We start from the raw sequence: 15,170 nt of genomic DNA on the forward strand, positions 1-15,170 counted from the left end.
GTGTGAACGTCCTCTTTGTTGGAAAATCTCTTTTCCCCGGATGTTCTTTCAGTTTGCTAAAAAGATGGAAGTCACACAGAGCAAAATCTGGAGCGTACGGCAGGTGCCCTCAAAAATCGCATTGAAAATCTTGATACAGAGTGTTTGTTGTGCATGCTGTGTGTGGTGTTGCATAGTCAATCCCGTTTCTTAATTTTCCAGGCCTTGTGTTTTTTGCATTTTGCCCACAAGAATTGTGCTGTTCCACATACATCTCTTCTGGAGTAGATGTCCAAATGTTGCACCATTTCACTTGCACCCTATATTCCACTTGTTATCCATGCCAGAGCAGAACTGTCTGCAGGGAATCCACAACACATACATTCTTTTGACTATGCACCCCTTTTGTTCCACAATAGTCAGTTCCTGCGTATGTAAAGGCCCACTGTTGTCGTGATGAAAGTGGAATACAATAATAAATAAATAGTGACTGGATGCTCAGTCATATGCTACGTGACGTATCAGCTGTAAATGGAAAGTGAAGCCAATGGTTCAACGAAAGATGCTATCTGCAATGTCATGATATTCTTCCTGGTTTATGCAGGTGTACAGAAAACTTGAAACCTCCCTTCAAATTTCTCAGTTTCATACAATATAGTTGGATTGCCATTTACTGGCATGTCAAGATGAGCATCTGAAGCTCACTGAGTGACATTATGCAAGAGATATTTCCACGCACGCACGCACGCACGCGCACACACACACACACACACACACACACACACACACACACACACACACACAAAATGTCCTGCACTGTATTTCCTCCATATTTGTCTTACACTATACTAACTAGACACCATTAACTAGTAATGAAGATTGCTATAATGCATTTGACACACAAAACCAGTTAGGAGATTTCAATATATTTCCTGATTATTGTCGCACTGCAACTGCTTCACGTGGTTGCACTTGGTTACATTAATGTAAAGAGACCACCCCCAGATTAATACAAAAAGCACTTCCAATCAGGAGGAGGCTGGTTGGGCAGTCTTACCTGAGCAGAAGCTGCAAGACTGCCCAGGTCTTGGGGTATTTGCCACACATTCAAGACATGACAGCAGACCCAGAGCCATATCATTGAGGGAGTGGAAAGACAGAAGTCACCGTGGTGCTAGTAAATTTACTGCCACATTGCCTTGCACTGCAGCTCTGTTGTATAAGTAACGGTTAATGAGGCCTTGTCAAAACAGGGACTGGACAAGCACAAATAAATACTGTCCATTTTAGCCAAGCAGTATCGGTCACCATATGAAGCCAGCTGCGAGAGGAAGTCCACTCCAGTTATCGTCCCAAAATGTGTCACCCAGCCACCACTACCAGGTGATACCTTCACTAAGCCGCTGAAAGCCTGCTGCACCCAAGTCTAGATACCACCAAGAGTCGAACTGGTACCTTCTGACCAGAGAGCCACGTGCCGGCTGACTTTCACCAACCTCGGACCCCAAATCTGGAGGACTCTAGTTCGTGCCTGAGTCTGCCTAGCTGCCCTGTTGAGGCAAATTTTACTTCCGCTGGTTCCCCTTGTCTAGGCACACTTTACTGTTGCCAATCTCTGTCACTACCACTACCACCGCCACTGCCACCTACACTGAGGTCCAGAGTTCAGCTCCACACGCTTTAGCATGTGCAGCACTAAGATATGTGCTGATGTTAGCCTCCTTTCTGGAGGACAACACAGCTGCCTGCCGAGAGGGCTGGAGTTCTGACTCAGCAATTCCTCGTCACTGAGGAGGAACACTGCAACACTGGACTGGTCACACTGGCAAGGTCTGCGTGCTGAACTCGCATCCTTGACATACACCAGTGCCGATGTCTGACCCTGGACTATGCCGGTGACTATGCAATACGGTAAGTTGACGAATTAATGCAGTTATGTTCTTGATTAATCACAAGGCGTTCGCCCGTTCACTACTCACTGCCTCACTACAACCACGTCCGAGGGGAAGAGCTGAATGTTATCCTGACAACTGGCAGAATGTCTCTTACAACATCCTCCCCCCCCCCCCTCCCCCTTGAGGTCAAGTCACCTGAGGCCTCTGCATCAATTAACAATCAATGACTGTGCATTCATTGATGTCTCAACTTTCAAGACTTGGTTTCCTTGTATTCTAGCAACTTTGCAGACTAGCCAAAAACATATTTATAATAAATACATAACAATGCAACAAAACTGAATTTTCATCTGTAAATATGAAACTTCCTGCCACCAATCAGTGGAAGAATCAGTTAACAAATGAGTCTTCAAAGCATTGTCTTTCTCTATGTGATAAGTGTAGAACAAAGAACCAAGAATTATATTGTCATCTCAGAGGAGATTTGTGATAATGAGAAGGGGCAACTTCATTGCAAATTGCTCTATTTCATTTGTACTATACAAAATGTTTTCAGCTCAGGACCGTCACCGACATCTAAAAAAATAATCTCGTGGCGACAACTCACCGCTCGCAGGTTTGCACTCGGCACCATGTCGATGTCTGCAACGAGTACAAACTCGGTCTCGGCACCTCGACGAGCGACGTTGCGCAGCAGGTTGTTTGGGTAACGGGCGCCTCCAGCATAATTGGCTCGATAGGCACCAGACACCTGTGGTCAGGCGAATTCACAAATTTGACAAATGCAGTGTGCTACAAAATTCACGAGCAGTTTCCTACAGACTCTGAAAGGAAATGCTAAGAGTCTGAATCAGAATTAATTTCCATCTCACAGATAAGAAGCAATTTGTTTTGTTTCATTTAGCAGTTATTATTACAAATCAGATTTTATGAGAGTCTCAAAATGCAAAGATTTTAAGTTTTCATCATTCTGCAGGAATAAATTGTAAAATATACAGACAACAGGCTATGCAACCAATGAGTCATTATTGCCAGAAAAAACCACAAGTTGCTATGCAGTGATAGATAACACGTAATGTATTTGCTCTGAAACAAATACGATAACAGTTTAAACCAGACTTTAATGTTTCATTTTATGAAGATGGAAGCTATCTTCAATGCTTAAAAAATATGTAACTGCAATAGTGGAAGTCATGGACTTAAAAAACATCTTCATCTTCATCTGAACCAGGAAATATCTGGGTTGCTTAGTTATAGAGTCTAAAAAACTGAATTACCACAATCCCATGATGCAAAGAATAAGATAATCACAAGAAAAATGGTAGTGACACAGAGAGAGAGAGAGAGAGAGAGAGAGAGAGAGAGAGAGAGGAGTAATTGATATTACTTGCAAAAACTGTGGGAATAATGAAAGTGGAAGATCCAGAAAAAGCATGGTCTGCCCACTGGATTCTCTGGCTCTGCGGCTTCTGTAGTACTGTTGGTTGTTGCGTCAAAACATAGATTTCCTCATTCTCCTTTACCTGAGATCAGTCCACACATCTTCCTCACTATTCTTCTTTCAAATATTACTAGTTTTTCCTTTTCTTGTTTAGTCATGCTCTAGGGGTTTCTGAATCGCACATAACTGCTGGGCATATCACTGTTGTATACATTCTCATCTCATTATTCACTGATACTAATTTTGAGCTGAGTGTCTCCCTGACGGAATTCATGTGTTTCATTTCCATAGCTACTCTTTCCTCAATGTCCATTTCTACACTGTTGTTGTTGGTGTACCGAGATCCCAAGTATTTGATGTGGTGAACTCTCCTGAACTTCATGCCACCTATCTTGAGAAAATATTGCTGCTCTTGTCTTCTTCCTAACTGTATCAACTCCATTTCGTCTCAGTTTGCCTTTGCCCAAGCTTCTGTGCGTAGTTGTCCATTTTCTGGTCCATTTGTTTCAATTCACGGTCTGAGTCATTTAGCAGTATTATATCATCTCATATGAAGACAACTGAAATTACCACTCCTGTTGCCTACGATTCTCTAAGATAACAATACGTAATAATAAGGCTGCAAAGCAGGAGGGAAAATGAAATGAACAGTTCTTTCAACAATATGCTACTCATTGCTCGTTTTTAAGCATACATTTCAAAGTCTTTTTGTTTTAAGTTTCCTTATGCCTGTTCTGTGAAGTTCCATACTGTAGCATTCAGCTTTGTCGCTCTTGGTTTCACAGCAATGGAGATGATTACTGTTAAAAGTCCTAGACTGTATATGCCGTGCAGAGTAGGACAACATATTTTCTCCTTCCATATACATTTCACAGAACAACCTCTACAAGAAAATCAGAGAAATTTTACCAACAATTGTTTTTCCTGCATACCATTTGTGAATGGAACACGAGGGTATAAGAAATGATAGTGGCACCCTAAGATCTCTTCACCACAAGCCGTAAGCTGGTTTCTGTTGCATATATGTAAATGTATATTTCCTTTCTTCTGTCACCTGGATATCTTGCCAATACTTTTAGTTATTAATTGTTTCCTTTACAATGGATAAAGTAATCGTTTTAAAGAGCCTGAAAGCTTGAAATTTATGTTTTTTGTGATCATGTAAATTGTTTCCATGATTGCCAATATACAAAATTAACATTTATATTTTAGATCTGTAGGTTAATTAAGAGCATTTCATTTAAGAAATCTGACTGAACGGTTTTTTGGGTAAACCTTTTTGGACAGAGTATTTATCTCAGAAAACAGCATTGAAACTAAGCAGGATGGGCCATTGTCAATGCACGCCTGGTGGCCTTAAATGTTTGTCAGTGTGAAAATAAAACATATGCCCTTATTTGGGTGCAAATGAGGAAAGTTATGTGATGATTCATTGAGAGTTCAGTTATATTCATCATCACTAAGTGATGCACTTGCACTTAGCATAAGATTTGTTTGTCTGGCAAACATAGAGGTTATGAGAAGTGAAAGTTTAACTGTTTGTAAACTAAACTTATAATCATTGTAAATGTATTTAGTGAGTAAAGAGAGAGAGAGAGAGAGAGAGAGAGAGAGAGAGAGAGAGAGAGAGAGAGAGAGAGAGAGAGCAATTTTGGGTGGCAGAACATCTCAGATCTGTGAGATGGTAGACGGATTTGTGTTTAGTGCACACAGCATCTAGGTTATATGGTTTTTCTGTCCTGCCAGTATTGTTAAATAATACAATATGACATGAGACACTTAAGTACAGTTTCCCATATAGATTCTAAAAAGCATATAAAGGCTGTATGTTGTTTAAGTCCATCACAAATGAAAGGTAAAATGTAAATTAAACATATGGAAAACATTGACAATAACAAGGGCCCGGATGACAGGACATACATTAAGACATCAGTACTAGGAGCTGTAGAGGACAAATACCAGAGATGTGCAAAATAGTTTATTAAAAGTATTTATTTAAAATCAAAATGCAAAGACTTTTTTATTTCAAATTTAAAAATGGTTCTGAGCACTATGGGACTTGACAGCTATGGTCATCAGTCCCCTAGAACTTAGAACTACTTAAACCTAACTAACCTAAGGACAGCACACAACACCCAGTCATCACGAGGCAGAGAAAATCCCTGACCCCGCCAGGAATCGAACCCGGGAACCTGGGTTCAAATTTAAATACAAAATGGTTTTAAATAAAAGTATTTAAATGCAAAATACCTTTATTCATATAAAATACCTCTAATTAGCCAAAATATTACATGCCATTTATTTTATTGATTTTAACGCTGTGTGTCATTTCACCAAACGAAAACAGTTGTTCAACAGGAGCAGACTGTGATAGACAAGTATTATGTTTCAGGAAAAGTTTTTTTTTCTTTTACATTTGGTTGTCTAGTCAAGGAATCTAAAGTACTGTCATTATCTTTTAAATACTGTAGTGTTTCTGGATCTACAAGGTGTACAATTTTGCTTCCGCCATTTTTTCACCAACATTTGAGGCCTTAATGAAACAAATTGATTACACATATATCATTCAAAGTATTTTCCATCTTTTGGACAGTGTACGAATCCTGCATCAAAAAAATTGTTCATCTTTTGAAGCGATCCATGAATCGATCCAATCTGTGACTTCTTCATGAGAATGGAAGTGTTGGTCAGCCAGGCTATGCACCACTGATCTAACCAGGTGATAGTCAGAGGGAGCAAAGTCTGGAGAATACGGTGGGTGGAGTAGGACTTCCCATTTTAACATTTCCAAGTACATTTTGACCTCACAAACACACAAACGCCGTTCAACGTCTCTTGGTTTCAGCCCACACAGGATCCAAGTTTCTTCTTTCTGAAACATGCCCATAGTCTTGAAACATTTTGAAATGGCTTGCTGTGTCACTCCCACTAATCATGCCAATTCTTCTTGAGTTTGATGTGAGTTTACACTCAGCAATGTCTCCAATTCTGCATCTTCAAAAACATTCTCTCTTCCACCACTATGCCGGTCTACGACGTTAAAATCACCATTCCTGAAGCATTGAAACCACTCACAACATGTTCTTTCACTAATAGCATCCTTACCATGCGTACTTGAGAGCATTCGATGAGTCTCAGCCGCTGTTTTCTTCATATTGAAACAAAACAGTAACACCTCCTGCAATTGATGAGAATTAGGCTCATAAACTGACATTTTCAATAAAGAACAACTTTATGATTCAGACACAAATCGACTAATGTTTGAATGATGTTATGTTGACCAATGTCAAAACTAACTGCCTGACGTCTGCGATCTGTTTCTTTCGACCGCTACTTACCGTTGTCGCCACCTAAAGGCAAACGGCGGAAGCAAAGTTGTGGACACCATCACTGGCTGGAGGAGAATCACAATATTCGACAAATGTACAATAAGAGTAACTTTTTGATTTATTAAAATGTTGCAAGTTTTTTCCATCTTCTGAAATAAACAGTTCTTTAATGTACTCTCTGCTAGTATTTGGCATCCATTTCATTTTGGGAAAAAAGATAAGATAAGATATGGATGCTAATATGCCTTTCTTCGCTTTTTGGTCATTAAGAAACTGTATTTTAATTTCTTTAAAAGCTGCTAATCTGAGTTCCCTTAAAGTTTTATTCAGAGTACCTTTGACTGTGAGTACATCTTGAACAGACTTACTGTATGAATCCCATTGTGTTGGACATCAATATGTAAAGGATTTCCCAGTGGATTCTAAATAGGTTTCACAAGCTTCAATTGACCATGAACACAATTCCAAAATGCTGAATATTTTGTCATGGCTGCATCATAAAGTTTTTGGTATGAATTACTTTGAGATGTGGCTTATCCATGTCTCTTTATGCTATGATGTGTGTATGGTGCACCTCTCATGATTAGGCAGTAGAAACTCTTCAGAATCTGCAGATGTCTCCAGAAATTCTCATAGACTTGACATATAATAATAATAATAATAATAATAATAACCCTGTATCCAAACATTTTCCTTGCGCAGTTGAAACTGATTCATATGTAACTCTGTTGTGCATAATTTTTATTATATGTAAAGTTTTGTAGGTTCTGGCAAAATATAATTTAAAAACACGTTTATTAAATCTTATATACATATAATTAATTTTTATGTAATCTGTTGTTATATGTAACAAAATTTGGTGAAATAAATTGAATTAATAAGTTTGCAAAATGAGATAAACTTAATGCATGAAAAGTGAAACAAGCCAAATCATCTGATTTCTTCAAAGCAGGATCAAGTTTAAATTAATGTATTTTCTCTTTAATACTGTAGCTTTGTTATTTGTACACTGCAAAGTGTTAAATTAAAATACAGTATCTAATGCCTCTAAAGCAGCAGGACCGAATAATATTTTTTCTTTTAATACTGTACTCTGTCATTTGTAAAGTTTTAACATGAAGGTCCATTGTCCCCCCCCCCCTCCCCAAAAAAAGAATGTTTATTCCTGTATCTATATTTGACTTATAAGTAATTCTGAGTTACAAGTTACAAGCAATCCTTTCTCTTCCCCCTACTCAGTGGTATTTTCAAAGCTCTGACCATATTTGATGCATTGCTGGTAATAGTCTTCATGATTTTTGTCAGTTTCAAACCAAATTCAGAATGAATGTTCACAACCTGCTCAGCTACTTTATCATAGCTTAAACCTCCTGCCAGCCAGAGCTAACCCTTTTCATTCAAATGTTTCACAATCAATCCACTGAGCCGTTACATCAGATAGCTTCTCTTGGACGATGACCGAGTACCAGCAGATGTGTATACACAATCCACCTTTTTCAAAGTTCATTTTGTCTTCTCTTCATATTCTGTGTATTGTTCTGCAATTTTTGACTGCCAGTTTATCTGGGTATGAAAATGCAACCAGTCACTTTTTTGTATTTTAGATATGGCTTATTGAACCATTAACTAGTTTTCAAGCCATTGCACACTCATTATGTGATGAAGGTGTTACATGAAATATTGTATAATGGGCCAAGTATAGCAAGATGCTCTGATGATGGGGCTGGCAAAAATGACATAAACCTAGTAATCAGAAACGCGAATGATGTTACATTTTGAGTACTTACAGTGCACTGCATTGTGGTACCCATTCATAGCAAATCCATTCCCATAATATACATTATCAGGAGTACACACTAATATACACAGTATTTGGCTGCACTTGGTTTCACACTTATTGATAGAATGTAAAACACTGGGAGTAAATACAGGGTCCGGCAATAAAGCCTCCCTAATTTTAACTGGTTGTCACAGAAAAGCTAAATATGATAGAGAAAAATTACTTTTATTTATGAAAAATAAATACTTTGCCATTTTGGATTATTTGGTTTTAAAAGTTATATGTGCTAAATGACATCCTCCATTGTTGATACATTGACGAAGTCCATCCCGAAAGTTCTCCATACATCTAAGTGCCATTTCTCTTGGAATGGCTACTGCTTCTTGGGTACAGACGTCTTTAAGTGCTTGCGGTGTTGTGGGACGATATTTGAACACTAGAGCCTTTAAATGTCCCAAAGAAAAAAAAATTGCAAGGTGATAAATCAGGTGACCTCGAGGGCCACGCGACGTCTCCTTGCGTAAGAGACAAGATGACCATGAACCAACTCGTGCAGCATTTCCATAGAACACTGTGAGGTGTGGGATGTTGCTCCACCTTGCTGGGACCACATTTCTTGATCTTCATGATCTGCAATAAATTGGTTTAGCCTAGGTTGGAGGAAGGTCTCTAGCATGTGACAATAACAGTCTGAATTAACCATTACCAAGTGGCCACCTTCTTCGAAAAAATACGGTCCCTACACAAAACATTCAGCAACCGTGCACCAAACTGTCACAATATTGATGAGAAGCATTTTGAAATTTACAGGTACACAATTTTCTATTTTAAGTATCTAAAATAAAATTGAAAAATCATTTTGGAAAAAAAAAAAAAGAAAAAAGTACTTTAAATGCAAAACAAAAATAAGTATTTTTCATTTTGTATTTGCAATTCAAATGCATGTATTTCGCATAATTCACATCCCTCAAAAAGACGGAATGGGGATACAGACACTGGAGGATATCTAAGAAATAAATGACGATTTTGGATGGAGAAGAGGTCACAGCAGACCACATAAAAACAGTCAACCTACCAACGGACGGAGAAAATAAAAGCTGCAGCAGCCGCCAATGACTGCTTTCACATCCTGTGCCTTATTATTGCTTTTGACCCCTCAGTGCAATTCATCTATTGACTCTGAGACCTACTTTTTAACCTGATGAATTACATCATTGATTAGTTGTTTACGTGAACTAGAGGCAAAACCGCAAAACGATGTGTGTGTGTATGTGTGTGTGTGTGTGTGTGTGTGTGTATGTGTGTGTGTGTATTAGGGGGGGGGGGGGAGACACTCAAAAATTGTAGGCAACTAGCCAGACAAATTTCTGGTCTCATTTCTGAATACAGCAGCCTACCTGCATGCCGGCCGTGCTGCACGGGTCGGCACCACTCGGTGGGGGTGGGACGAGTGGCGGCTGCGGCGCCACCTCCCTGCCCCTCCCTCCCGCAGAGGACATCGGCGAGACGAGGTGGAACGACACATTCTGCCGGATGCCAGAGTAGCACGAGCGCAGGCTGGCGATGGCCCACAGTGCCGCCGACAGGTCCCGGTACTCGGCATACACCGCCACCGACACCACGCCCTGCACATTCGGGTTCCGATTAATCAGTGTCAAAAAAATATTGGGCCAAGACAAAAATACTGCAACAGATTACAAAATGCATAATTGTTGTGATCAATTCCAGATGCTTAAACTGTCGGCATCGGCATCGTTCTGGGCTTCTACGTTGGTTACTGGTCGTTTACTTGTTCTGAGAATTTATGATTACTGCAGTGGTGTACAAGTAAAAAGGGGGATGTGTGATGCATTCTACGCGCAGAAGGATGGAGCATACTTTACGGTGTCACTACTATGCTCTCTCTGCCCCTCACCAATTGCTCCAGCCGTTGCCGGCCCTGATAACTGGCAATGCTGAGGCAAGTGCCGCATTAAGCCTCTGCTGATACTTCTGACTCTGCGTAAAAAAAAAAATATTATATGCTCAGTAAACTATCATTATCACTTGCCAAAGTAATACTTGTCATGTTTACTTCACACTATCCACAATGAACACTACAACTTGCTCAATGTACAGATTGAATAATATCAGGGATAGGCTACAACCGGGAGGGAGGGAGGGAGGGAAGAGAAGTGAGGGTAAAGAAAAAGTGCAGAAAAGCATAACAGCACCCGAATGCATGCCATGTCAGTACACGAGACTCAAAAATTCTGACAGCTAACTTGTAATTATCAAGAGTAATTATTGGACAAATAACTATTACAGTATATGGAATGTAGATTACAAACAGATCACTCCATTTCTTGCTAACACATGTCCCCACGTCATTAATATATTTTTATTATTCCATAACTAATTCTAACAATTTTATTCCCTCATTCTGAGATCAATAATTGCATCAGATTTCTGGGTTAAGGTGATGTGAGATTTAATGTATTTCTGCACACTGTTGCAGTACTAATATACTTGACAGCATATATTATTTATAGTAACATCAGTCATAAAGGCACAAGAGTTTCACTACATGTGATGTCATTACAAAAGTTGGTGTGGTCAAAGAGTTTATTAGTGAATCATATTTTCAGAGATAGATTGTACGTAAATGGCAAATCATGGAATGGCAAAGCCCACCACAAGGGAGAAAAATGCTATATGAAAAAAAGATGGAGGGAAGACTACGTTTTGAGCATTCATTGTGACAACTAGCTTGTGACAAAACAACAAGATTTACAGCAGATTACCACACAATAATTTTAAACTAAGATGGGCCTAAGTTTTAAAAACAAGTCAAAACAACTAAAATCCATACAGCTTCATAGTATATACTGAAATTCAGAAAGCACTGACCTTAATGATTGGAACAACACATTCAAAAATTTTGGAGTAAAAATAAGTAAAACAAAGACAGTAGAAATAACCATCAACAGGCAAGGAACAACCTCAAATAAATTTCCAGAAGGAGTCAAAGGAGAAACTGTTTCACATTTCAAGTACCTAGGAAGCACAATCTCGAAAGACGACACCATTAAGCAGGAGATACCCAGCAGGACACAGAAAGCATCAAATTTTTATAGTCTAACCATAAATCTTCTCTGAGACAATAAAATGCCATGAAAAGCAAAAGCAACCATTTACCACACCTATTTTGTACCAGTCCTAACATATGGTTTAGAAACATGTACCCTACTAAACAAAGACCTCAGCACAATTCAGGCAACAGAAATGAGATTCATTAGAACTATGAACTAAACAACTAGAAAGGACAAAATCAGGAATGAGGTGAATAGAAAAGTAGCTGGTATTGCGGTTCTTGTTACCAGTGCCATAAAGAAACACAGGCTTCAGCGGTATGGGTACATAATGAGAATGAACAGCCAGAGACCTGCCAAAAGGTATTTCAGCCTGAGCCTTGTAGGAAGAAGACCACGGGTTTGCCCAAGAAAATGCTGGATAGAGACTGCAAGATCAGATGTGGATAAGAACGGACACAAATGGGAAGCTGTCCTGTAACAGAAGATCTATGAAGACAAAACAAGATGGTGAGTGCTTGTACTACCACATCCGGGAAACTGGAGTTGGAAAATGATAATGACTGCCCACATTTTTATTCAAGATTTTTAAAATATCATTGGCATAACAATAAAATTGACTACTAATACTCTATCACATGATAAATTATTGTAATTGGTTTGGGTAGACTTATGAAAAACGAAGAGGGAGGTGAGAATATAAAACGATTCAATTTCAGTATGAGACTTTCCATCAACAAAATCTCTCTCTCTCTCCTTTTCCCAATTACTTGTTGCTTTATTTTTAAGCTTCATTATAACAGACTGTGTATCAACCATGGCCTCTAACATGGATCTTTACTGATGAGAGTTTCAAGATACGATTGTATTCGAGCAAGAAAGAAAATAGAAGTCAAGAGGGAGGAAGGAAGGATGGAAAGAAGGAAGGAACAAATGCAAGCAAGAAAAATGACTAGGGTTTCAAAAGTCCTCAATGATGAGATCATTCGAGATGACACACAAGATTGAATTGGACAAGGAGTGGAAGGAATTTGGCTTTGCCCTTTTAAAAGAAATTCCAGGGTCCCCTCTTGTGAAGAGTACGAATCAAAGAATCATTGCATCAGTGGGTGAGGATGGCTTAGCCACTCTTCCACTGCCAGGCAAGGAGACAGGAGCCTGTCAAAAGTGAGGGTGGCAACAGCAAGACAGACACTGTTCAAGAAATATTTAACTGGAGAAGTATCCAGTGCAGCGGAGCCCATTATTGCTGAAGGTCACATACTCCAATTATTGCTGAAGGTCACATACTGCTGAGGCATCATACCAGTGGAGTGCTGTGGTGGAGTACAGTGTTCTTGAGGACCTGTAGCAGAGGATATCTGATCTGACACACAGGTCTGCTATGCTTCGTCGCCCAATTCTTTGCTGCCAGAAAGAAACCGAGCCTGCCTGTGTGCAGCATCCCTGAGCTGAGTTGTTCTGCTGTGTGGCAGTTATGGCTGGCACCATCAACTGCCACAATGCTGCGTCGATGTGTTATCTTACCACATGTAATTGTAATGGTGGGATCAGTTAGAAAGTGAACTCTGTCACCAGCCACATGCTTTCAGGGGCAACATGTGTATCACCATATCCCAAAATTCCTCTGTGTTGTCGTATTTTGTCCACAGTGAGACACAGCAATAGCCTTAGGTGATTTAGGGAAATTACAGAAAGCTTTATATGGGTGTCTGACGGGGGATATGTAACCAGCTCCTCCTGAAAGTGAATCCTGTGCCTTAACCATAGTTGCACCTTACTTTTTGACAGTGGGAAAAGGGAGACAGAAAACACGGGGCTGAGGAGGAGCCAGTTATACAGGGGGGCAGGAAGAGGAAGGGCAAAAATTTAGTGTGTTGGGATGACAGTTAATCAAAGGGGTTGTGGATAAGTGTGGGCGAGGGTGGATAAGTTGTTGGGGGGGGGAGGGGGGGCGGAGAAGGGAGGGAAGATAAAAGGTATGAATAAGGAGACAGAGAGAAAAACATGGGGTGAGGTAGAAAGGGAGTGCAACAGGGTGAGAAGAGAAAGGTAGGTCTGGGAAAGGCCATAGGAACAAGGGGAAGCAGAGTGAAAATAAACCAAAGCTGCTCATTTATCTGTGTCAATGACAGATTTCACATACCCCTCCTCTTATTAAGACAAATCACTGTAATAAGGGACACACTTAGGGCAAGATTTAATACCTGAGTTCAACATGTGACCCCATGAAATTAATGGTTTTAAGAGTTGAATCTCAACAAACATAATACTACATCCATCATTAGGCTACACCTACAACACACTTGTCATTCCAGCTATCTCCACAGAAGAAAAGTTACTGTTGGTCTATAGTGCCATGAGTGAGTTTTTCAATTTGCTGATCTCAACCACATTGTTTTGCTGGGTACAAACTTCGCTTTCTGAAATAAACTGCTTTCAGTTGTATATTAACACTAGAAATACCATGTGGGTCATTTTTGACCCATGATGGTTTTTCGAGGGCCGTAGCCCCCTCTACAATCATTGCAGGACAAAACGCTACCATGACTTTTCATCATTTATGGGGCTGTAAAGCTCACCAAAATTTTGTCCCCCTAGCTCACCCATAAGTATGAAAAATTTACCTGTTATATCAGTAGTGCCATGTGGGTCATTTTTGACCCATACAATTTTAACACAATTTGATATCAGTAACACCGATTTTCAGACACTAAATAGTTTCTGGCCATTCCTCGAAGTTATTCATGAGATATTAGAGTATATTATGATACTTTGGGATAAAAAGAACGTCAAATACAAAGTATTCGGTGGTCAGACGATACTTCATATGAGTGCGACTTTCCGTTTTCTATGGACTGGCGACAAGCAGACCCACAGAGTGATACTGGGAACCTACAGAACAACATATTATACAGTGGGGAAGCACCCCCCCCCCCCCCCCCCCACCAGCCCCTTCCACAATGTTGTCTGGGGCACTTCTAACAGTTCTCTTACACAGCAGCAGATGTCAGGCGCGTTGCCCTTACAGGACGTCACAACTGACAACTTCCACACCACCTGAAACTGGCGGATGAGCTGAAACAAAAGGGAACAAGTTTGGTTGGTGTTCTTCGGAGATCACTCAAGGAGGTCCTTCCTGCAGCATGAAGTGGAGACGACACATTGTATGCAACACACTTACAAGTCAGGCAACAATCTTCTCACAGCACACCAAGGGAAAAAGAAAAAAATATCCATATCCTGAGTAGCTTGCATGCTGGTCAGATAAATGAGAAAACTGAGAAGAAACTTTGAAGTTTTACAATGGGACTAAAGATAGAGTCGAAATAGTTGACCAAATGGCTAGACACAACAGTGTCCGAACTGGCACCCACCAATAGCTTGTGCATGTCTTTTACAATATTCTTGGCCTTGTCATATTCAACGCTCACACCGAGTCTTTATCCTCAGAGTAGAAGATGAGATTGCTGCCCTCTACAAACTACAGGCTGGAGCCTATCTCCCCTTGCAGGTACTGGATACCGGCACTGGCCAATATGGAAAAGGCATTGTCAAGTTCAGGACTTTATCCTCAGAGTTGCAGATGAGCTTGCTGCCTCTTACAAACTGCACAGAGAACTCAATCTCCCCTTTCAGGAAATCGATACTGGCACTAGCCAATATGGAAGTAGA

General features: G+C 40.0%; 1 protein-coding gene across 1 annotated transcript in view; it reads right to left on the bottom strand.

Annotated features, from left to right (window-relative positions):
• LOC124550707 (beta-1,4-glucuronyltransferase 1-like) overlaps positions 1-15,170 on the bottom strand; it is an 87,832-nt gene that overhangs the window by 32,790 nt on the left and 39,872 nt on the right. Inside the window, exons 4-5 of the mRNA XM_047125429.1 lie at positions 9,822-10,049; positions 2,482-2,625 (exon numbers count right to left, since the gene is read on the bottom strand). Of these exons, the coding sequence (XP_046981385.1) occupies positions 2,482-2,625; positions 9,822-10,049 (372 nt within the window). The remainder of the gene's footprint in view (positions 1-2,481; positions 2,626-9,821; positions 10,050-15,170) is intronic.

The sequence above is a fragment of the Schistocerca americana genome, chromosome 9 (assembly GCF_021461395.2).
Source record: "Schistocerca americana isolate TAMUIC-IGC-003095 chromosome 9, iqSchAmer2.1, whole genome shotgun sequence".
In the NCBI taxonomy this organism is placed as follows: Eukaryota; Metazoa; Arthropoda; class Insecta; order Orthoptera; family Acrididae; genus Schistocerca; species Schistocerca americana.